The following is a 23,458-nucleotide window of genomic DNA, read 5'->3' on the forward strand; positions in this document are numbered from 1 at the left end:
TGGAGGTGGCTGTTGCACGCCTGTCTTCACGGGTGCAGGAGATGAGCTGGGAGATCTTCCATCCCTCCCGGAGGTGGCAGGAGCTGTTGGCTGCTCTGTGCTGGGCTGTTCCCAAGGGCTGGGGAGAGCTGCCCGAGCGGCTGCCTCTGTCAGGGAGGAGGTACAGACTCTGGATGGAGCCCCGGAGTATATAGGTACGTTATCTGCAAAGGTGCTGGCAGGCCACGCCTCTTGCAGCAGGGATGAAGTGGTCCAAAGTATTGGAGCGATGCTGTTCGCTGGAATGAATGAAGCCTTGTACGGAGAAGAACTGGTCTGTCGTCTCTGTCCTTTGCCAAAACGTGAAACTCCCTTTGTGTGCTTGCTTTCCTGTGAAGTACAGGTATATTCACATTGTCTCTGCTACCTGAGGTTTGATAGAGGTAAGAGAAGAAAAGCGACCTATTTTCCAGGTTTAAAGGAAAGTAAATGAAACTGTCCTTGGGGCAGCAGAAGCAAAGACTTTTGTATCAGCTGTAGTGTTGTGGGCAGGGCTGCCAGGCTGCTAAAGGCTCTTCAGACCTGGCAGCCTCTTTCCCAGGGACTGCTCATCTTTTTAATAGCGTTTCCTATTTTCTTTTTTTTTTTTTTTTTTTTTTTTTTTTAAAAAGTGTCCACAATGACTGCAGCCTTTCTCTGCTGAGACTGAGGGATCTTTTGGCACTTACAGGCTAGTAATAGTTTCTGCAGTATCTGGCAGGATCCCCCTTTTGCCTGTGAGAATAAAGAAGGCTGAGTGAAGGTCACTGAAGTGCTTTGCTATACACCTCATGAAATATTTTGAACTGGGCATGTCCAGTTAGAGAAGGCTCGGGCTGGGGAGTTACACTTCCTTTTGGTTACTCCTAAATCAATTTTATTGCTAGTTTGAGTAGAAGCTGGTGCAGAACAGACAAGCTCCTGGTAGAGCCAGTGGTCTGAAATGCCAGGTATCCAGTCTGCTCCTATCATAGGACACCATTAGAAGCAGCACAGCAGGTCTGTTGACCCTTGGTCCTATGTCCTCCTGTGTCTAAACACTGCATCCTCCAGCATGGTTAGGGGATGTTTTTGCCTGCTACATCCTGGGATAAACACCCTGTGATTATACAGTGTCAGGTGGGCAGTGGTGTGCTGTGCAGTAATTGAGAGCAGCTTTCAAATCCGGTTTTGCTTGTAAATTAAATGGCCGCTTTTACTGAGCAAGAATCAAATCAGCACGTCTGAAGACCGTAGAAGTTGTCTTCCATTATGAAAGACAAAGTGGCTAGTGGAACTGTGTGTGTTTCGGGGTAGTGAATCCAGGCCAGACCCCCAAGTTATACATGGGATTTTTTTAATAGTGCAATGGCTTGGATATATGCCAAAGATCCTGCTTGCATTACGGGCTTAAGTCCAGTCCTGTGTCAGCCACATTTACCACTTGCTTGACCAAAGCATAGAGGGTGTGCACAGCAAGAAATGGGTAGGCAGAGCAGAAGAACAGAGCTTTCCTTGCAGGGCCTGAATGTAATAAATGAAAACATTTGGGCTGGCCTCAGCACTGCTTACCCAAACAAGCAAGGGGCTGAGTTAATCTTCCATAAAGAGTACAAATTTATAGAATATCTTGAGGGAGGTATTAAACTTTTGTCTGCAGTTTCAAGGCTTAGGGGAATCTTCAGAGAAGTTTATAAGCACTTGAGCAGATGCATCCAGTCTCTGTAAACTTGACCTTTTCCAGGTTTTGGACTCGCCTTTACTGCCATACTGGTATAAGCACAGCTCCTCATTTGACTCCTGCCCTTATCCCTAAATCCTTTTTCTTCAGTTAGAGATTTTTCTTAAGGCCTTAGTGACCGGTTTCTGATGAAGGTGTGGTTAGAGCTGTTCTGCTGAAATTAGTTGTGTGCTGCAGACTTCGCTACTGGGTGCTGAGATTCTCAAAGTGTCTTCAAGCTCTTGTCTGAGGGCATTTTTAACTGTCCTGCATCTCCAGGCAGGCAGCTCTCTCCATCCAGCACAAATACATTGCCTCCTTCAGCCCCTTGCCTTTCATTTGGTTCTCTGCACCTGTGGCATTTATTCTAGGTCCTGATCAGCTCTGATGAAATCCCAGCAAGGCTCGTTTTACCAAGGAAATGCAACCACAATCTCTCCAGCACTTGTAGCACTGAGCGGGTGTATGTGCTCAGCAGCGCCAGCATCTCGAGGAGGAGGAGGAGGAGGCTGTGAGCAGCCAGCGTGCGGGATGTGGAGCAAGGGAGCCCAGTCTCGCAGGGCTGGATCGGCGCTCCACCCCAGGGCCAGTGCCTCTGGGACAAGGAGGATGTAGCAGTTAAAGTCGTCCCGTCAGGTAAGTGCTGCAGTCACCACTGCTATAGGGCTATAGGGTATTTGGGCTATTGCAGGATACAGAAGACAGCCTAACATGGTTCCTGGCACCTCCAGGAAAGGGTTTCAGCCAAGGTTTTGTTTCATGATAGCCTGTACCTTACACCCTGGCTATGATGGACCCCTCTGGATATATCTGTCCCCTCTCGCAGGCAGCCTCGTGGCATCCACCTTTCTAAAATGTATTGCTGCATGTATTTCTGCAAATAATACTGAGTGCTGCAAGCAGGGCACGTGTGGTGGGACGAGTGAGCAGCTGCTTGGAATAGTATAGTAGTAGGTCTGCTACGCTTGGGTGCCTCAGCATCTCAAGAAAACCTTCCTACTTCTCAAGCTCTCCATTGTATTTGACTGTCTTGCACAGAATAATTTGACCTTCTGTCACATGTTGACAGACATTCAGGATTTAAAATGAGGCTTTTCCTCCAGAGGTCTAAAATAATAATTCTAGTACTACGGCTGAGCCTCAGGGGACCTGGTATCTCGGCTTACTGTGGTACTGACTTGCAGCTGATAGTGTTTTGGGCCTGTTTCTCATGTGGCACTCAAACACAACTGTTTTGGAGTTGTGCTTTATAAACATAATTCATCATGTTTGGAGTCAGCAATCCTAAAGCTCGCAGCTGTGAGGAAAAGAGCAGTTGGATTATATTGATGAAAGGCAAAACATGACAGTGCAATCAGCATATTTTCGCTGGGGAAAATAATGCACTATTTCTTTGTTTTGCAGACCCAGTGGCACCAGTACAGCCCAACCATGTCCTCAGAAAGTTACTAGCTATCAGTTGAAGGGTGAAGAAGCAGAAGAAAGGGTATGGATGTGCTCACGTGTAAAGACTTTTTGCCAAAGATCTGGCCAACTTCTTTGTGCTTCTGGGCTCTTCAGAGTGAAGGTGAAGAGAAGGCACTGCAAGGCACGCATGCCTTAAGAGACCAAAATGCAGCTTGCACGCTCCATGTCGTGCATGTGGTCATCTCTGACCACCTTGCAGGGCTCTGTCTGAGGGGCCGGCACAACCTGGTGTCATCTGTGAATGTAGCATACCATGGCCATAGCCAGAGAATTCGGTGTGACGACATCGCTGGCCCATAGAGGTGCCCAGGGTGGGATTTTCCCCTTCAGCAGGACAAGCACCTGGGCTTCCTGGACACGTAGCTCTGTATCTCTGCCTGCTTGCTACACCTTCCAGAAGTGCTGTTTGTAATATACTGATATTGTTTATGTTGAATAAATGCTTTCTCCAGCCTCTTTGTTGTGGTGACTGTTTTTGCTGAATTGAAAAAAGTAGGGGGGGTACTTGTTTAAGCATTGCGATGAGACATGATTTTTTTTTTTTTTTAAATCTTTAATGAAATGTTTGTTTTGAAAAAGTGCATCCTCAAAATGGGGACGCTTGTGCGGGAGCCGAATCTGAGAGTAGTCCTAATGTTCCTGATTCGGATGAGGGACTTGAACTGGGCTTTCCTGCATCCCACAACCACCCCTAAGCATCAGCCTGCTGTTTATTTCGGAGTCAGGTGCATAGCTGTCCATGACACTTGAGTGATTTCTGCTTTGGACTGAAGGAAAAGGGATTTGTCTCCAACTTCTGAAGTTTGTTCACTGTTTGGATTCATTCCCCATAAAGTGAACAAACTTCAGAGGAGACTTTTCTGCTGGAGGTGGCTGATGTGAGTGTGCTGACTGCTGTTGCCAGCTGTTCCTGGGCACCAAGCTTTTGTGAGGAGAAACATCTCTCTCATGGCTTTCTGTTGTGGAAAAAAAAGATAATGAATACAGACAGATTTGATGCTTTAGAATAAACTACTGCATGATTATTGTTTCTAATGTCTAGACAAGGTAAGACAAGCTTGTCCTCACCTCCCCCCAGAAAAATCCAGGAGAGTTTGAAATATGTAACTTTGAGTTTCTCGGCAGAAATAATTGCTTGGGCTGTGACAGGGAGCATGTGATAATTTTAGAATTTGATACAAAGGCTAGAGCTACAGTATATTCAATAGCAGATATATATATATATACACTCCTGCTTGAGCTGGGCTGGCTCACAGGGAAGATGTTGGCTATAATAACCCCAGCCAGCAATGTCTTGACCTGCAACCCAAAATGATCCCCACTGTCCAGTGAGTCAAGTAGATGTTTTGTACTTGAATGTCAGTCCTCCTGTGAGTGAGCTCGGGTTGTCTTGTAGTGACATGGTTTTTGTTGAGGTTTCTGGCTTAGGAAGGGAACTGGAATGACTTTACTCAAGACCACAGAGTGTAAATAACACTTCTGAAACCACTGCTAATCATAGCAGTCTAACGTGAGTGAATATTTTGAGGGGAGGAGGAAGCCTCCTGTCTCTCTGATTTTTGTACACTTAGCACATTGTAATAACTTGCTTTCTTCAGATATCACTTACTTTTTCCACTTGCTACCAGAAGATTGACGCGGTTCCTATGTTGTTGTTCTCTGGTAGACCAGTTGCATGGCTGTGCATCTCAGCCCTACAGCTACTGTGTTTTCTCAACGCAGATGTAAAGGCTTATTCTTTAACAATATTCTCGAATGGAGTTGGTGAGAAGGTGGTATAGAAGAAAAAGGCAGGGAGGAAAGGAGATCTGAAAGCCCTCCTCCATGATCCTTAATCCCCTTTGGTAGAAAGACTTCTAAATCATAAGGATTTTTGTAAATCCCAGGGAGGAGTTCAGGCAGGGCTGCTTTTGCTTCTGTTGAGCCTAGGGGAGGGCTTGCCTAGAGCAGAAAATGAGAAACAGGTTCAGTTATACTCAAAAGACCTGGGCCTACTAACTGCTCGTTGTTGAAAGACTCCTTCCAAATATCAGCAAGAAAGCGGAGGAGCCCCAAACTGCTGTAATAGAGCAGTGGTTTTGTGTGCTGAACCAAAACTGAAAAGTTTTGTACAACCTAAATGCCTTTAACCTGCCTAGCACACAGATTTTAGCACTTTTGAGTATATAGTTTCAGTAGTAAATTCATTCTGATTGGAAATCAGAACTCTTTTTTTTGAAAAGTTGTTGGGGGGGGCGGCGGGAAGTCTTTGAGTACTAATAATGATAAATATTTTATGAGGTATTTGAAGTATTTTGGTCCACAGGAGCTGTTGTAAAACCTGGGATTTCCTGTTCTTATTTACTTTTTGTAGGGTAAATATTAAAATGTTTGAAAAGAAAAGGTGCCAAGTGAAAAACGGACTGTTGACAGATCAGGAAGGTCGCTGCCCATCCAGCCTGCGCAGGCGCTAGCTGTGCTGCGTGTCCCACTCGTGAATAAGTTGGTGCGGATCCTGAGGTAGATGACAGCCACTGTGATCTCCTGTGTGGGAACAGCCATAGCTGAGCTATAAACCCTTCCTGGGTGCAAGTCTGACCTGCCTGACACCAAGCACACCAAGGAAGGCTTCTGAAGAGCTTTTTGGCCCTTTTTGTCATCAGCTGTTCTAGATAGCTTGCTGGATCCCATTAAGTTTAGTTTCTATGACTCCCTTCTCACCTCTTGTAATTGTTTCTAAGGAATTATATTTGTAATCACTTTAGGTAGTAGAAGCTTAATTTACCAGCAGTGCCTTGTTCTAACCACTTTTTACCTAAGCTTGTTCACTTTCATGTTTGCAATAATCCAACCCGAGCCATGTAGTTCTTCAGAGAGACTCTTTATCCCTGTGTTATCCTTTCCATAGCTGAACCAATACAGTGATTTAACTAATGCAATTGTTTAACTCTGATGTGTTTAATGTCAGAGTGGTCTTAATGCCGTACCCATTGGACGGTGATGTTCTGTGCTGTGGCTGCGCTAGTGGGTTCTGCCACATAAAAGAAACTGTTCTTTTAAGCACTTGGTTCTCTGAATCCCATTTCTGCTTTAATTTATCTGGGGCAACTGCAGTAGAAATACCATTGCCTAATTTCAAAGTGGTCTCCAAAACAGTAGTGAACTGGTTTTATCCAGGGAAATGCGCTTTGTGAGCTAAGGCTGGAGCAAAGTTAGCATTATTGTATTTAATACCTAAACATTGAGCAGATGGGCGTTGTTTCTCGAGGCACAATAAATGCAGGTAACTTGAAGTGTTGAAAAGGAGGAGGGTGAAATAAGATAGCAAAAGGTTTTATTATAAAGCGTTTTTATTTGGGGGGAATTTTAGTAGGTAGACTGTGTAAATGGCAGCTTGGTTACATCTCATTTTTGGAAACTGGTTTCCTTTGACCTATCTCCCATCCTGGCAGTGATGTTTATGCTACACATTCTTCTACCATTCCACACAGCCGGCACTATCGCAGCTATGCTGAATGAGGTCCCAGCCTAACTACAATATTAACCCTGCAAATCTGTTCATTTTCTCCCGAGCAGCCCCAGGCATGGTATACAGGAGAATGTGTCCAATTGAAAAACTATTACAGACTCGGTGGTGCTGCAGTGTGCTAAATTGCAACAGGGCTGTGTCTTTCTGCCAGAGAGGATCCTGCTAAGGGAGGTTGTGGTGTCTTCCTCATACAAGTTACAGAATTTGTTTTTCGTTTTAGTCTCAGCCTTTGTTGATGATTTTATTTTATTTTTTTCAAACAGTTTGTCTGCTTTTAAGCACTGAAATGTGTTCCCTTCCTCACACCCGCTGCTTTCCTCCTGCTAATTGTCCAATGCGTGCTTTTTTTTTTTTTACCCCCAGTTTGTATCACTCCTTGCCTTCTTACTTTCACCTTTCCAGTTGTTTTTAATTTTTTCTTCATTATTTTACTAAATATCATACTGCAGATCAGTAGCATCTTGGGTGGTGGTTGTACCACATAGCATTTATAGCAGACATTAGTTTTGCATAGCGTGTGTACCTTATTTTGTCTGGACTTGTCTTCATTATGCTGCAGGCACCTCCTCAAGCAATTGTAGTGATTAAGCGTGGTATTTCTGTAGATTTATATTAACTTCTGCTTATAACGAAACAGAAGAAACCCAACCCTCCCCCCCAACACCCAAACTAGATGTTTTTCTTCATCCCCTTCATTTTTATCAGTATTTGACCTAAGCTTGCTTTTGCGTATGAAAGAAAATTAGCTAAGTACCTTGTGGTTTATAGGTGCCTTTTGTTACATATTACTTGGATTTATTGTGCAACATTGGCCTGTAAATCATTTCAGTTAGACATTTACCTGGCTCATGTTGCCTTTATGGTTTGAGTCTGTTAACAGCCATGAAAAATGGAGAAATGATGTTGGCGGCGGACTTTGCTAGACCAAATACCCCGTAACTCTCTCTCACGGCCGTGCTCCGCTTCTGCGAGGTTTGCTGCCCGGCTCTGCGGAGATGTTTACAGCTGAAAGACGTGTCGAAAGAACAAAGAGAGTTTTGTGATGAAGTGTATCTGACTTCTTGCTGCTTTGCTTACCTTTTAAATGTAAAACTAAGTAATTTGCAAGGGCTTTTAGTTCTCAGGGCATCCCTATAAGATTCCACCCTGTATGGAGCTTTCCTTCAGTCAAAAGCGGGGTTGTCTCAAAACCGCTCTCGAATGCATTTCTATTTTAATCCCCAACTTTGAATGCAGCCTGCCTTACTGGCTCCAGCAAATCGCCCTGCCCTGCCCCACCCGCCGCGCGCGCAGGCTGTGTCTGCTCTTTGCTGGCGTTACATCTCTTCCTTTGTGACTAAAAGTTGGTTTCATCAGCAAAGCATCGCTCCCGCTCCGCTGTCGGAGCTCGCCTGCCTCGGGAAGTCGCTCAGACCTGCAGCCTATGCGGGGCACGCGGGGGCATCTGTCGCCATACGTATAACTTTTAAATGGAAAATGTCTTTCTCAAAGGCTGTCGATGTCCAGTGGTCTGCAGTCCATGAGCAGTTGACTAGTCCAGGTGTTTCTGCTTCTGTTTCCGTGCTATGTGAATTGGGAATTCGAGAGAAGAGTGTGCAGGATGGAGGAGTTGAGGGTTTGTATTTCTGTTCTGACTGTACGGCAGCGACGGAGGGCTTGGGAAGGAACAGAAAGTCTACCTGGGGTCATCTTAATTAAGGAAAATAGTAATTGTTCTGGGTCTTTCTGTCTGCAGCTCTTTCTGTCAGAGTCTTTGTCACCTTTTAAATACGAGAATGATGGTTTTTTTTGGTATGGATTGTCTGTCACGAGCAGTGTTCAGGAAGAACTTGTTTTATTGAACGTGATTTCTACTTTGTGGGTTTTATCACTGATTTTGCCCCACTTTACATATTTTAAACTTAGCCAGTTAAGACTCTTGGAGCTGGGTTGATTTTAAAAACTGCCAAATATTTGTCTGTGCTTTAATAAGATAAAAATCATAAGGTGAGACTATGAGACAATGCTATTGACTCGAGACTGTGGGTTTCTGTGAGGTGTTTAAGGAGATCATTAACCCAGGTCTATCTCTTCACAGGACAGTCGGCCCAATATGTCAAGACCTCTGATCACTAGATCCCCTGCATCTCCATTGAACAATCAAGGCATCCCCACTCCAGCACAGCTCACAAAATCCAACGCACCAGTTCACATTGATGTGGGTGGGCACATGTATACCAGCAGCTTGGCCACGCTTACAAAATATCCTGATTCCAGGTAACTTTAAAAAGCTTGTTCTGCATGTCTTTGGCAACTCCTTTTCTTCCATTTCATGCTTGGACGTCCTGGGGCTGTCTTAGAATGATAAATTTAGTTCCTTTTGTTTCAAAATTAAATTAGGTTTCTTTGTTCGTAGGAGGTTAGAGACTGACTTTTCTTTCCCCGCTCCACTGTTTCAGACAAATGGCACTTCTGCAAATCCCGATGTGTATGTACTGAAATGAAGTCGATGGTAAAGAGCACTTACTTTCTACCACCTAGAATTCTGGTTTTATGCCAGGGCACCCGTTCTGTGGTTTATTACATTCAAAAACTGTAGCGATACTGCATTTAAGTCCAAAGGTGGGGGTGTTGGGGTATTTGTTTTGTTTCTTTTGGAGCAGTAACCACTCTCCTGTACTATCAACATGTAATCTTGAATGTGTCACTTGAGGTAAAGGCAAGGTTGAATGTAACAAAATATAGGACAGCATTAACTGAATACTTTTTATAGAATCTTAGGACTTTTCAAATAATTAGACTCTTAACTCTCACGTACCTTCTGAATGAAACATTTGTGACTCTGGTAGCTTACTGGTATTAAGCAGTTGGAAAACTTCCGCATGCATGAGCAAGTGGTGTATGTAGAGTAGATGAAATAAGAGTGCATCTTTAAGAAAACAACAGTGCATTGAACATAGTGTGTGTGGATATTATGTGGTGGTGATGGCAGATAAACACTGTAGTGATATTGTAATTCTAACAGTTGGGTATCAGTTAGCAGGTGTTGATTGTGTCTACAGTATTAGTCTATACCTTGCCCTTCACTGCCTGATCCTGCTCTAAAAGGAAGGCGGTGTTACCTTCATGGTCTTTCCACTCGGGGGGGAGTTTCTGAGTTTCTCGATCCCACCACTCTGACCCGCCTTTCCAAAGGGTACAAGACCCACTTCATGGGATGTGATTTTGTTCTAAGCATGGGTTTCACTGGGACTACTGCCTCTGCAGCATTGCCTACGTGGTTTTAGGTGGGACTGGAGCAGTGCTTCTGACACTAGCAGCTGACAAGGGCTAGAGGAAGAGAACAGTAAATAAAGGCGTATAAAAAAGAAACAGCTGGGCACATGGCCTTTCTTACAACAACCTCCTCAAGGAAGGGCAGTCAGAGGAAAGTAATAGAAGCCATGCCAAAGCACAGGCCTGCCAGGAGAGATTGAAGAAATGTCTGGAAAAACTTGAACTGTTCTTCAAAAAACAAATCTATGGTTTTGGGGAACTTTTTTAGGACCTGCTTGTGTTCAGCTACTAGGAGTTGTGATTACTTAACGTTTTTTCAGTAGCTGGAGTAGTGATGGTGTCTGAAACTGGTGTGTGTGCAGTATGAGAGGCTGCTGCTATTAATATATGCAGCTTCTGTTTCCATGCCAAATTCACCTGGACAGCATATTAGTTTAAGTGAAGAAACACTAAAATGTCTTTCATAAGTGTGTATGGTGGCAGTGGAATTTAAGCTTAATGTATTCTGTGTTCAATTGAGCTATTGTAGCACTTGAAAGTGGAAGCTATGCCTGTAGTATCAAAGCCTGTTTAATAAATTAAACATTTTAAAGCTCTTCAAACATAATTGAAAGAAAACCCAAACTCTGAGTTATAGTCATTCTGTTTCAAGTCGTTCTGACATGCGTTTGTGTTTCAGTTCTTACAATGTCTTTTGAACCCCTTGATGAGTGAATATTTCTAGCCTAGCTGTTAGAACCTGGAATTCCCAGCCACTTCCAAAACTTGAGAGTTTGTTTTTTGGTTTTTTTTAGCATTAACAGCTTCAAAAGAGCAGTTATTAAACTCGTTTGGATGTCCCTGATCTGGTCAGTCTATATCTGCAGATTAACTTTGTTAGTTAATCCAAGGTTTTGGTCAACATTTCTTGTATGTTTTCTTTTTCTGCCACTATCATGTATGTGAATGAGATCAAAACTAAGGCAGGGTCTCACAGATATCCTTGGGCCAGCTGAAGCCTCCTGAGTCTTACTGTCATATGAAGTATTGTCTATGAAAAATAAGGTCTTGATTATCTTGCCTGAAAGAGCACTGCTCCAGGGATGAGTCAAGGCATAGGTTGCAGGCTCCAGCATCTAACAGGTTGAGACATGAAAGTCATTAGGCTTCTGACTCGTATTACATGTAGTCTAAGGGCCAGAAGCCTAAAATGAACCTTTCATCTGTGGGCCAGGTACCAGAGTCATCTTTCTTTGTGAGATTGAAAGGGTGATATCCAAACCAGCAGCTTTGGAGTCACTGTGACTTGCTGATGTGAAGGAGGGCTATCCTGATAGAGCAGTCTCTGCTTTGGAGCAAGTGTACTCTTTCTTCTCCTTTTGGGTTCAATAGCATCTCATCTTGTGCCTCTCTATTTTCTCCTTCCTGGACAGTAGAGTAGGAAGTGGAAAGAGTACTTTTAAAAATGGTTCCTTGAATGATATCAGGTAAAGACTTGAAGCTCACAGGGCTCATTTTCCGTAATTCTTTTGTTAGATCCCCCAACCTGGTTTGTGCCTTGATATGTAAAATGCCTACTGATGGGTATCCATTCATTCCTCCAAAGAAACCCAGATGTGACTATAAAAGCGTCTTGCCACTGATGCTGGGTCCCTGCCCTTTGCTATGGAAAGACCACTGAGGGCTTCTCTCAAATGCTCTTGTGATTGAAGAACCCAAGGAATCAGAGCCTATCTGTGTTCTGGCCAAAGGCTGACACAGTGAAGCAATCCAACAGACAAGCAGCTTATCTAATAGATGGTTTGAATTGAGTAATCCTAGAATTTTAAATTCTGAAGCTGAAATAATGCTAAACTGCAACCCCCTCCCCCAAATTCATTTAAAAATCCAGTAGCATAGAATTCAAAGGAGCCCAGTTATATTCCAGACCAGGCAGAACTCACTGTTTTCACAAGGAAGACCCCATATGATTATTTTATCTCGTCAACAGGCTTCATGTTCTCCCAAGACACCAGTGAGACCATGCCTCAGACATGATCTCATGCAGCTGAATAATACAGTTTGCCAGACTTAAGCTTCAAGAGGCAATTTGAATCACTATACCTACCAAGAAGACCTAATGTAAGGTCAGTCTGCTGAAAGAAATAGTAATTTTCTTTAAATGCGTGAGGAGGGGGCAGGTGTCCTTTTGTGCAGCTCTCTCCACCAAGACTGTAGACCTTGATGCATTCACCCATACACAGAATGTTCCTCCTGTTTCTCAGTTGTCAACTGATAGTTTTTCCTATGTCCATGTGAATTGACCAAACAAATTGTTTCTATTCTGCGAGGATTTTTGTTGTTTTGGAATTTGTTCTGGTTTGAACTAGATCATGCCCTCCTCTTCTCAACGTCCTTCAGTTTACTTTACGTTACCAGATCTGCAGGATGATACCTGGCAACACAAAGTTATCTATTAAATATTTGGGTGCACTAATTTTTTTTATTATTTTGTTTTTGCAAATGAAGATTTTTTTTAAAAATAGGTCAGCTTTTCACCACCCAGAAAAAGCCTCAAATTTTTTATTCCAGGGAAGATGGATACAAGATGAGGATCTGCTAAAGGAGCCTTTCTCCCCTGAGAGCTGAGGCACATGCATGCTGTCCCATTGTTCCTGATGGTCACCAGAGAAAATGTGGAAGATGGGTTGAGGTTTTAGGATTTATGATTATAAGCAGAGGAAGCACAGGCCTGTTAGTTTCTGATATTTGAACCTGAGCAGCCTACTCTCCTTCTTTCAGTGCATTATCATCTTGCAGTAGGATCGAACCGTTTGCTTGGAGTCAGCATTCCTACATCTCTCAGCCTTAACGCTGTCTGTATGGTATCTACCAAAAGTTATTGTGTACCAGGCTAAGACAACCTCAACTGATTATCAGAACTGAATGGGAAGATGTTTAACTTTGATCATATGAGCATCAGTTGTCTGATATCTCTGATATCAGCAATATCAGCACTGTTGTCTATCTCATGGGTTCAAAGCACCTGGGCTTTTAATTAGTTCTGTCCAAGTCATCTGGTGCAAGTATTTGCATAACACCATGGCACTGGATTGCCACATCCTGTATTCCCACCATAGAATGGGAAGATTTCATTAAAAACCTTGTATATATTTCTTTGTAGAACCTTTTGGGGTATCTGTTTGCATTGCTGCATCTCCCATCTTGAGTTACTCCCTGCATATGAAGATGGATTCTTCTTATATGGTATTTCACAATACTTCCAAATTTCTGCCCAGGGCTGTTTCAGGTTTTCATATGAACCAATCCATTCGTGTCCCAGTTTTCTTGCCCAATCTTCACTCTCAGCCCTCAGGGAAATTAAATTTCACACACTTGGATCCACTTAGGACACTGGCATTTTTTTGGTTGCTAAGGGTTTCTTTTGCATCAAGAGCACAGAATTACTTAGGAGAATGCCCAGACTGTCCTTGGCTGCCTTTGACAGTTTGCGAGAAAGCCTTGGTGGACCTCCAAGGACATGGATGAATTAGGCAGGTTAGCACTGTTTACCTGTTTCAGAGCTTTGGCGGTTTCTGTTGTCTGTAGACTGTGCCCTGTTCCAAAATAAGACACCAATGTGGCCCTTAGTTCAAACTTCTGCAGGTTGCAACACCATGCTAGAGACTTCTGGTTCAGTAGGAGGTCTGTTGGAGGGGGGGAGGTCTGCACTTTGCAGAGGACTCACTCCCTCTGTAATGTCTCCACAAGAGCAGCCCCGTCACACGTTTCCTACTCACCTTGGATAGTGCCTCTCAAACTGCTGCCATGTGATGCTAATTGTTTAAAGAGATAAATCCAAAGTTTTCTAACTAATAAGCATTTGGGGATTTTTTTTTTTTTAAGCAAATACTAGCAGAACAGGTGTTAGTATATCTTTATTTCCACTCTCCTTTTTTTAATTCATCTTCCTGAAGGGCACACCTCTATCTGTGGAGGTATTTGGTGATCTTTCTAGAGTAGCAACATTAAAGCCCCATGAGGTGGCGGTTCTTAAATAGCCATGACGCTGTAGTAGCTAAAGACTACAACAGGCTTGAACTTTTGAGAACAAATATTGTGTTGCAAATTGTAAAGAGCAAGCTTCCGTGTGAGTTTCCAATATTGCTATACGCTAGCTCAGCCAGCTGTGTTAGTGTGAGTGGTCCAGTTTTTTAGTATTTTGTAACATTCCTGGCAGGGGGGAATAGGCAGAAGTTGGCAGAGGCTCAATTTAATCTTTGTTACCTATCCTGGCTTGCTCATCTAGTTATTCACCTTTTATATTTCATCATTTGATTGCTGCATGGTCTTGTGGCAAGGGGAAGGGAGGGCTTGGGATAGGGAAATACATTGACTCTCTCACTGACCCATTCTGTGACCCAAGATAACTGATTTAACTTTGAGCTTTGGTTGCTTCCTACCAAGGTTAACAAAAAAGCAATTTGTAAAATGCTTTGGGATGATGATTGAAAGTGTAAAAGATTACTATCTCTAAGCATAAATATTTATAGATGCCAGTAACTGAGATAAACAGTTGATGATGTTAGTATCATCAGTAGCATGTATTAGTGAAAAATGAATTGTTGATTCACAAGGACCAGACTCTCAGTACAGTTGTTCTGGTTGGTGTAACCCCATATACAAACTTGGGGGGGAAATAGAAGCAAAACTGTGAATTATAGTGTACTTTATGCCTATTTCAAGAAATTGAGAAAATTTACACAACTAATACTGTAAGGAGAAATCTTTTGTAACACACATCTGTCAATAAAGAGCTCAGAGGGGTATTTTCTGGTCCTGGCTGAACCAAGATTAATTGTATCTCTAGGTGTGTATATTGAACTCAGGGTATATATTGACCTCATTTTGCCTCAATTAATGATCACCACAGGTCAGTCATCACTGTCGCCTCAGTACAAGTGAGTATTTTCTGAATTTTAGTCCTGTAATATGTCTAACTTGCAAGGTCAGCAAGTCGTTGCTGTTGCTGGTGGCTGGTGACTCGGTGAAAGAAATAGCATGATCAGATTAGCAGGTTCTCACATTGTGTGGTCAGTAGTAACTGGTGGCAAGTCATCACTGAAAGGGGCCATGGAGTTGATGTCTACCTGTTCTAAGGGTCAGTAAAAGTGGGTTTGTGTGTTATTTATTTGAGGGATAAAAAGCAGTGTTTTCTACTTGTTCAATGCTTTTGCCCTCAAATGTGTAAAATGACAGCAGAACCAAGATAGTGGATTGCTAGAGTACTCTTTGCACATACACAGACCCAGAGAAAGTAGATGTGCAGACTTTATTGCGGGATTCATGCCATGCTTATCTATGGCTGCATGGCTATGACAGCGTGGATGGAAATATTCAGGGGAATAAATTTCTACATTCAGGAGTGTTACAAAGCTAAAGGCTTCAGCTCCTTATTTCTGAGGCCAGTAGTCCTCTGAAGTAACAAACATTTTTCTTGAGGCGAAAGAAGAAAATCCATATCGTCAGTATGGTTCATAGATCCCTTTCCCAGTAGGCTTGCATGAGGTTGTATGGGTTGGATCAACCTGTAAGTCAGGGAGAGGGAAGGTTGTCAATAACTAGTTGAAGGGTCTGTGCTCCGAGAAATCCTTTCATTGCAAAGGCTGCTTGATACTAGCTCTGTGGGTGGAAATTTGTCAGTGAGGAACAGTTTGTTGTTGTAGTGTTTGCACTTTTCTACTCAGTAGCATGGCTTCATAAACCAGGCTGAAGGCACCCAAGCAGTATTTCTCATTCTGACTGACCAAGAAAATACTTGGGAAGGAAAAAAAGAGTGCTGAGTCTATGGGTTTTGCTGATCTGATAAGAAAAAGCCCATCAGAAACTGAGGTGGCACTGAAGCATTCTGCTTATCGGTCATTCCTGATAGGGTCCAGGTTTGAACCATAGTTTTGAGGTTCAGTTGCCTTTTGCTGTACTCAGTCCTTGCACTCAGGAACCTCTGTATGTTAGCACTAGGTTCTCATCCTGCTCCTACATGAGCTGTTTGTACTTCATTGGTCTTTCATAATTTGCAATGTAGTTGCTAAGCAAATTGGCATCTAGTACGTACGTAATTGCAGAAGTAAACATTTGGCTTCCAGTTTTACTGTCAACACCCGGCCACCTCTTGGGTGTGTTTGGAGCTTTAGGATATAGATTCCAATTTCTGTCTACCTTCTGGTAATGATCAACCTTCTGGCTGGGTTTCATGTATACAAGTCTGTTTGCCATTTGGGGATGTATTTACAAAGGTTGCACAGGAAACAGTGAAAACTGCTTAGGACCCAATAGTTATCTGTACTCATTTTAATGCAAATAACACATAAATGCTGTGCTGGGCAGGGGAACATCACCAGTTCCTGTTACGTGGATGTGTCCTCTAACTTAACTGGTTTGCCATTTATTCAAATGTGGTCATGTCATAACTGTCATCTGGCAAGCTTTATTTCTCCTTTGTCATTTGTTCTCAATCTTTCTTTCCCCTTAGTCTACAGCTCTCAGGATGTTGCTTTCTCTGACTTCTACGCCTTCAGTATCTTTTTTTCTGTCCCCATTCTGCTCTGAGCATTGACCCTACTTCTATCATCTGAATTCCCTCATTGCTTTGTCTTAATTTCCTTTTCATCTACACTTTTTTGTCTCTGTTGGAAGGAGTCAGAGCTCACAGAGGTCACAAGTGATCTTCACCTGACCTGATCAAGGCACTCCGCTTGCTTGCTTGTCCCTTTGTCCCCACACATCCTTGGTTTTCTGGCTCCTGTTAATGGTGAGCTTTCTTTGAGTATTTAAGCAGCCAGCATATTTTATAGATATCACAGACGATGCTTTCACACTTAGTGACATCAGTTGGAAGGATGCTCTGAGACTTATTGATCTCTTTCATTGAGTCTTTGAATCAGTAATAAAAATAAACTATTTCCACCTCTAATGTGTACATTAGCGTATATCTGTAGGACTCCTCCAGCACAGTTGTCTCTACACCTCATTTGGACAATTTTCTAGGCACTTTCAAGGCACTTTCTGCCTGCTTCAGAGAACCAAGGGGTTCCTGAAACAGTTTGAAAGCATTTAAGCTGAGCTTGTAGCTACTTCTTGTGGCATGCTTTGTAGGGGCACACCTTTAGGAAAGCAGTGGTCTCACGGTGACCTTCCCACCCAGTCCTTCCACAGTGCGTAGACACTTGGGCTAGCTCAGATGCTCCAAGCAATATAGCGCAGTGCTCCACCTGGACTCGTTTATCCTGCTTCCAGCTAACTCAGCTGTGCCGCGTCTGGTACCCAAGCTAATTACTGAAGACCTATCTTTTATATTTCTACACACCACTGCATTTTGCAGAACAGGCACTCAGTGAAGGAGAGCAACATTGGCAATTCAGTTTCCGTGAATCAGAAACTTTGTGTTTGTGAAGGATTAAAAAAGGTGAAACGGGAGAGTAGTAGAAAGATGCAGGGGTTTTGTTCCTAAAATGAGATGGTTGAGCAAAGCAGTGTTAAATCCAATGGGGTATACTTCAGCAGTTCATCAATTTATAAATGTAAAGATTAATGCTACCTCTTAGACCCCTGTGGCATTTTCATGTTAACATGTGACATGCCTGTCAGTCAAATGGTAGACATAATTGTTCTTTAAGTGACCTATTAAAATACTATTCCTTTTAATTAAAAATTGTATTTGTGTTCTCACGCAGGCCAAATTTGAACGGTAAAAACTCTTTTCATATGAGACGTGTTGCAGGTAGAGAGCTGTCACAAGCTGTGTGACACATGCATGAAACAGGAGGATTGATTGAAGTCCCAGTGCAGCAACATGTGGCTTGCCTTCGGCTCCCGCTGACACGGAGGGAGATGGAGGGATAAGCAGCATCTCCCAGGACCACACCCAAACCCTTTGCATTCCTTGCCTAAGAAATTGCTTGTAGTTACTTATTGTGGCATAGAAAGTTATAATACACAGCATTTGCCATAAGTGTGTCACTTCAGAGCAAATGATGGATTACGTCCTTCCACACCCCAAAAGTCTTCTTTGTGCTGTAATTAAAAAATAAATGTTGCAATGTTGAATTGGAAATATTTTCTGCCATACAATGAATTTGTTTTGTTAGGTTGCCTGGATGTAATTGCAACAATGTCAGTGTATTAAACCCTTGTCACGGGGTAATGGTTTCCTGCCGCTACACCAGTGCCAAGGACTGCTTTGCTTAGCAGCTCTATTGCTGTTTATCTGCATCAGCAGTAGTGATTATTTTGCTTCTGCAAAACTTTTTTTTCTTATTTTGTTCTGTGTATGCATACTATAAATTATAGTTCTGTGCAAATGCTAACCACAAATCCTAAACAGTAGGAAGCGCTGCCATGCCAGAGAGCAGCTCCGCTGGGAGCTGGTTTTCGGTTCGCCCAAACTTGTCGGCGATCCGAGGGGAAGAAGGCATTCCAAACTGTGAAGGTCTGCCGGGCCCCTTCTACCCATCTGAAAATTGATCCCTCTTAAACAGTTTAGAGGGCCCTCAGGGTCTTACAGCTTAGATAAAAAATGAAAGCCCTTCCTGTCTTAGGGCAGCACAAGCAGTCAATACAAAAGAGAAAAATGATCTTTTAAGTGTATCCCATTGAATCCATTATCTTGAGGGCCCGTCCGTGATGCTTCATCAAAACATCATCATCTGTGATACATGGGGGAGAGGGTGAGGTGGCGTTTGGGGGATTTCAGAGAAAATGCTGCAGTACTCTCAGTGCCACAGGATAGGCTAAATAAGATACAAGCCAGAAAATGAGAGCTGCAGAAGAACTGATATGTTTGTCCTTATAACAAATTGAATTCATATTTTACATGTTTGAAACAAGCAAATCATTCAGGAAAAGTTTTGAATGTTTCTGTTGTAGGTATGAAAGCCCTGTTGGGCATCTTGCACAAAATTGCTTTGCTTTCGATCAGAATACAAACTTCCAGATTTTTTTCATTACAATGATAAAGAAAATAAAGGAGGAAAGAAAAATCAGTGTTTGTACCATCAATGCATTCTAGCCTTGTTTTAGGAGGTAGTGAAAGGGTTGGATTGCACTATCATGAGCTGAATTGGTGTTGAATTTCTGGTTCCTGTGAGCAAGTGTCAGAACTGTTAGTTTTTAAACACTGAAGTTTTTTAAGTCTTTTGTATGCCTGTACTAATGATTCGTATGTTTTTCTTAGACTACTAGCACGAAAGGAAGATCTTTGATTTCTGGTGTTCTGAGTTTGCAGTATTTACTTAATGGCATAGTGGTGTTTTTTACCAGTTTATGTGGTTAGGAGCTGATCTTTTGCTGTCGGTGTTTCCTTACTGCAAATAATAAGGATGTTGCTCTTTGGCAGATTATATGCAATAAAACAGAGAAGAAATCAGATTTGTTTCCAATAACCAATAGTATCAATAATTCAGAAGTGCTATTGAAAAAATGTATTTTTGGAGGGCAAAGGGAGGAATGAAGAAGCAGTATTTTTGAATGCAACTGAGTTGTCAAACGCACATCCTTTGGGGTGTCCTCCATTTCCTCTGGTGAAAGGTCTGCTTAAATAAACTGAGCAGTAGGCAGTGGGTGTGTGCCTTTGCACAACAACATACACCCAGGTACTTTATTGGCCAGGGTGATCCTAAAGGCAGAGCGCTGTCAACGTTCCTAATTGGTTATTACCCAATAACGCACACCCTCCAGTGTCTTGGGACTACAAAACACTTTTTACCTAGCCTTCCTACATGAATAATGAAGCACTTCAAATACTCATCCAATTATAGTCAGCCTCTCTCTTGACTAAGGGTTGCCAAATGCAATTGGACATACTTCTGACATAGAATTTCAGGCTATGTCTGTGTTGGAAGGGTTTAGTCATAATTCTTGACTTCTGGGGAGAGATTAGATAACACCATGATGGTAATTTCCCCAGCCTCAAAAGCTATTGTTTATTCACTTTTGCTATTAAATTTTAGTTTACTAGCAGTATAATTTCAGAGTTTTAGAAAAATGGTGGTGGGGTTTTTTTTATTTTATTTTATACTTGGAGCTTGTCACATATGAAACTGCTCGTGTTCTGTTTGAAACAATAAAAAGATTTGCTTGTTCTCCAAGTGCTGTGGATACAGCTGCATATGACTGAAGTCACCATCAAGCATATGAAAAGCAGACAGTTAGCATGTATACTTTTCAAACATGTAGACTGTATTTATTTTCCTCTTTCAGTTTTTCCAAACATTTTGCTGTCCACATGATTGGTTCCTGATATGCCAGTGTCTGACTTTTAAATAGGTTTTTCTCATGTCTTGCTAACGTTCTCAAAAACAATGTCCTCATCCTCTGCAGAATATTAAGGTTTAATTTTACTTTGCTAGCTTTTGCTGTGAATGAGCTCCCCTGAAGGTTAATCTTCCCTCTGGTCTTCCAAAACCTGACGAAGGTGTTGTGCCATACCCCCGCTCATGGCAGTTTCCAGCCCCGCTGCAGTAATGCCATAGGGAGTCAGGCTGGATCCAGCACACTGCCGCAGAGGAAAGCCCTGTGACAGTGTCCGCCTTTTTGGTGCAAAGGAGATACACAAGTAGGGAAGTGGTGGTAAATTCTAGGAAAGATGTAAGCTGGAGGAATGGTGGCAGGAAAGATGCCTCCCTGCTTGTATTTCCCCTGTGGAAGACCTAACTCATGGGAAAGGGAGAGGAGAAAAACTGCTGCTTTTCTGTAGCTAAAGTGTATTTGGAGGCTCCACTTTTTATCACACATTCTCATTTTCCCAGTTTCCAATATTGCTGTCTCATAAAGCTGGGCCTTGGGCCATGCCTTTCATACTGGCCTTTTCTTGCTTAGTAGCTAACCCCGATAAACTCATCAGCAGAGCTACAATTGCGCTTTCCTGCTTCCGCTTTGGATTAGTGGTGTAGCTCTCTGAAACTGAATGGATGCTGCTCTCCGGACTGCAGAGGTCTGGTTCGAGGTGAGCATTTAATTTCCTGCTTGGGAAGTAGAAATAAAAGCCCTAATCAGGTATGTTTCTTGCTTCTCTCTTGGTAGGCTCAACAAAAGGAGAGGTGAAAAGGATGCTACAGGAAGTCACTGCTTGTCTGGTATCATTACAAGGCACAAAGCATTGGTTTGAAAATAGAAACTGCTGGTATGGCTGTGACTTTCAATTGCATTTAGCCTCCACGTGGGTCACTTTATTTCCTATTAAAATGGAAAGTAGCTAAATCAGAGGTGTGAGTCCTCCTTCCTTCTCTTTATTAATGAAGTCCTGAAAACATGACAAACATGAAGGGCCCTAGGAGTCATGAAGAACATATAATAGGCTTCTGTACCATGCAAAAAGCATAAAGCCGGTAGTGCAATTCTCATTCAAAGAAGAAAAATTAGTCATGTTGTTCTCCAAACCTGTCCCTGAGCCTGCAGAAGCTCTGCCGGGGCGTGCTGGGCTGTTCCCGATTGGGACAGCTTGGCTGCGGCTCCTCTGGGAGTGTTTTTTCCAAGGGCCCTTTCTGTTGCTATGAAGGACCGCAGGAAGGACTCCATCCCTTGGCCTCGCATGCCTGAATATTTTTCTTCGCAGTGTGCTTCCGCTGGGTAAGGTAAGCGGTGATGAAAGTTTTATCAGCCAGAAATTGCATAGGCTTCAGACAGAACAAAATAAATGGGGTGAGGTCCAAAAAAAAAAGTGTCAGTGAAATCTAGTCCTGATAAAGGTCAAGTTTGTTGTAGCAGATTGCTGATTAACTGTACGTCTGAAATGAGGGCACATCCATCATAGCAGAGAGAGTTTATTTTCCTCGTCGCTGTCCTAATATTATTATGCCTTAGTAACAGAACACTTGTGGCGGCATGGCAGGGCGGTGAGGGAGCGGGGTGGGAGAGCGGGTAGCACAGGGGAGAGCCGGTCCCCCCCGGTACCAAGTGACTCCACATGGTTCAGCCAGCAGGAATGCATTCCTGTTGGCTTTCCCTGCTTCAGAGGTTGAGGTGAAACTCCTTCTTTGTCTTGTCTAAGTGTCCGGTGATAATAAATAATAAGCCAGTGATGCACTCCCAAAATTAGATGTGGAATTTAATTTTGCCCGTGTTCACAGACTCTAAGGAGCAAACACATCTTGTCTGGCTTTGATCCTGCAAAGAAGCCTGAGCTGCTATCTGCAGTCATACACTGGCTGTTTCTGTACCCCTCAGTATTGTTTAGCAGAGGATTTTCCAGCCCTTGAAGTACAGTGGAGAAATACCCCTTCGTTTTGACAGTGTGTTGTGAGGCTCAAGTTTTAGTCAACACTTCTCACTGATCCCTGCAGAGCCATCACTAACTGCCTTTGCACTACTGGCGTAGAAGTGGCAGACTCCTTCCTTCCTTACAGCAGTGTAAATCCCTGGGGCATATCCCTGCCAGAGGACTTCTAACATCAAAGCAGGCAGGTAGCGGCTGGTGGCAATTAGAGGCAGCAAAGATCACTTGTGTACTTGCGCTGCTGCTGCCCACCGCAGCTGCAGCTCGCTCTGGGTGGGCTGCTGGATGCAGGGATGGAGTGGGTCTTATCGGCACAGCTGATGAGCAGTAGGGCTTGGGGCAAGCATCTGAGAGGGGCAGCTGCAAGCCAATCTCAGCCCTCTTGCTGCTTTTCTATTGACTGTATTGTTGCAGTATCAGTGCTAGTATCCCAGAGCCCAGTCTGACCTCCAGTGCCTTCTCCCTCCTGTTAAAACCCATCATGAAGCTGGTGCTCAGCAGCTGGTTCTCTGCCTCCTGCTTTACAGCTGGGCACGTGGGTCCATTTCACCTTCTGTGATTTTTTTTTTTTGGTAGGCATCTTGTGGTATACGCTGGGGAAAGAAAAGTTGTGCAATAGTGAGTGGCCAAGGACTGCGCTGTAGGTTTCTATGACAGGACTGCTTGGTTAATGCAAATAAATACATATTTTTGTGCATGTGGTGGTTAGCAAGAGAATATAGTTTGGTGGTCTGGCTTCATGGTCAGAGTTGGTTGTTTTAAGACATTATCTTTCTCCAGACTCCTTCCTTTCATTGTGCTAATTGGCTTCTGCCTGCCTCTAAAGAAGTAGGTTTTTATGAAGGTAATGGAAAATAATCAGAATCATCCCATAGCCCCAAACTGTTTGTTACAACACTGGTGGCTTCTGGAGAGGCGCGGCTTTGAGGAAACAGCGCAGTTCTTGATTACCCCAATCATTTTCAGGCTTCTGCACCATTCGATAATGTGGTTCTGCAGATCTCCTGTAAAGATAGTAGAAAACAATTATATCTATGCCTTGTGGTGATGCAAGAAAAAAAAATCAGAAATCTACCAAAACACCTGGATTTCTGCTAAATTAAAATTTTATTACATTGAGATACAGAACAAAAAGTATCCGTGTTAAGCAGCTACACAAGTGGAGGGGGTAATGCAAGTTGGTTGTAACATGTTGTATTTTCAGCAAGCACAGAGAGGAGGAGAACTTTTTGAAACAGTTTTCTGTCCCTGAAAATGCCTGTATTGGAACTTGCATTCTAAA

General features: G+C 43.0%; 1 protein-coding gene across 1 annotated transcript in view; it reads left to right on the top strand.

Moving 5' to 3' along the window:
- The window catches only part of KCTD1 (potassium channel tetramerization domain containing 1), a 71,571-nt gene that overhangs the window by 25,552 nt on the left and 22,561 nt on the right, over positions 1 to 23,458 (top strand). The window contains 1 exon segment of the mRNA XM_030012335.2: positions 8,770 to 8,948. Within this exon segment, the coding sequence (XP_029868195.1) occupies positions 8,770 to 8,948 (179 nt within the window).

The sequence above is a fragment of the Aquila chrysaetos genome, chromosome 4 (genome assembly GCF_900496995.4).
Source record: "Aquila chrysaetos chrysaetos chromosome 4, bAquChr1.4, whole genome shotgun sequence".
Classification (NCBI taxonomy): Eukaryota; Metazoa; Chordata; class Aves; order Accipitriformes; family Accipitridae; genus Aquila; species Aquila chrysaetos.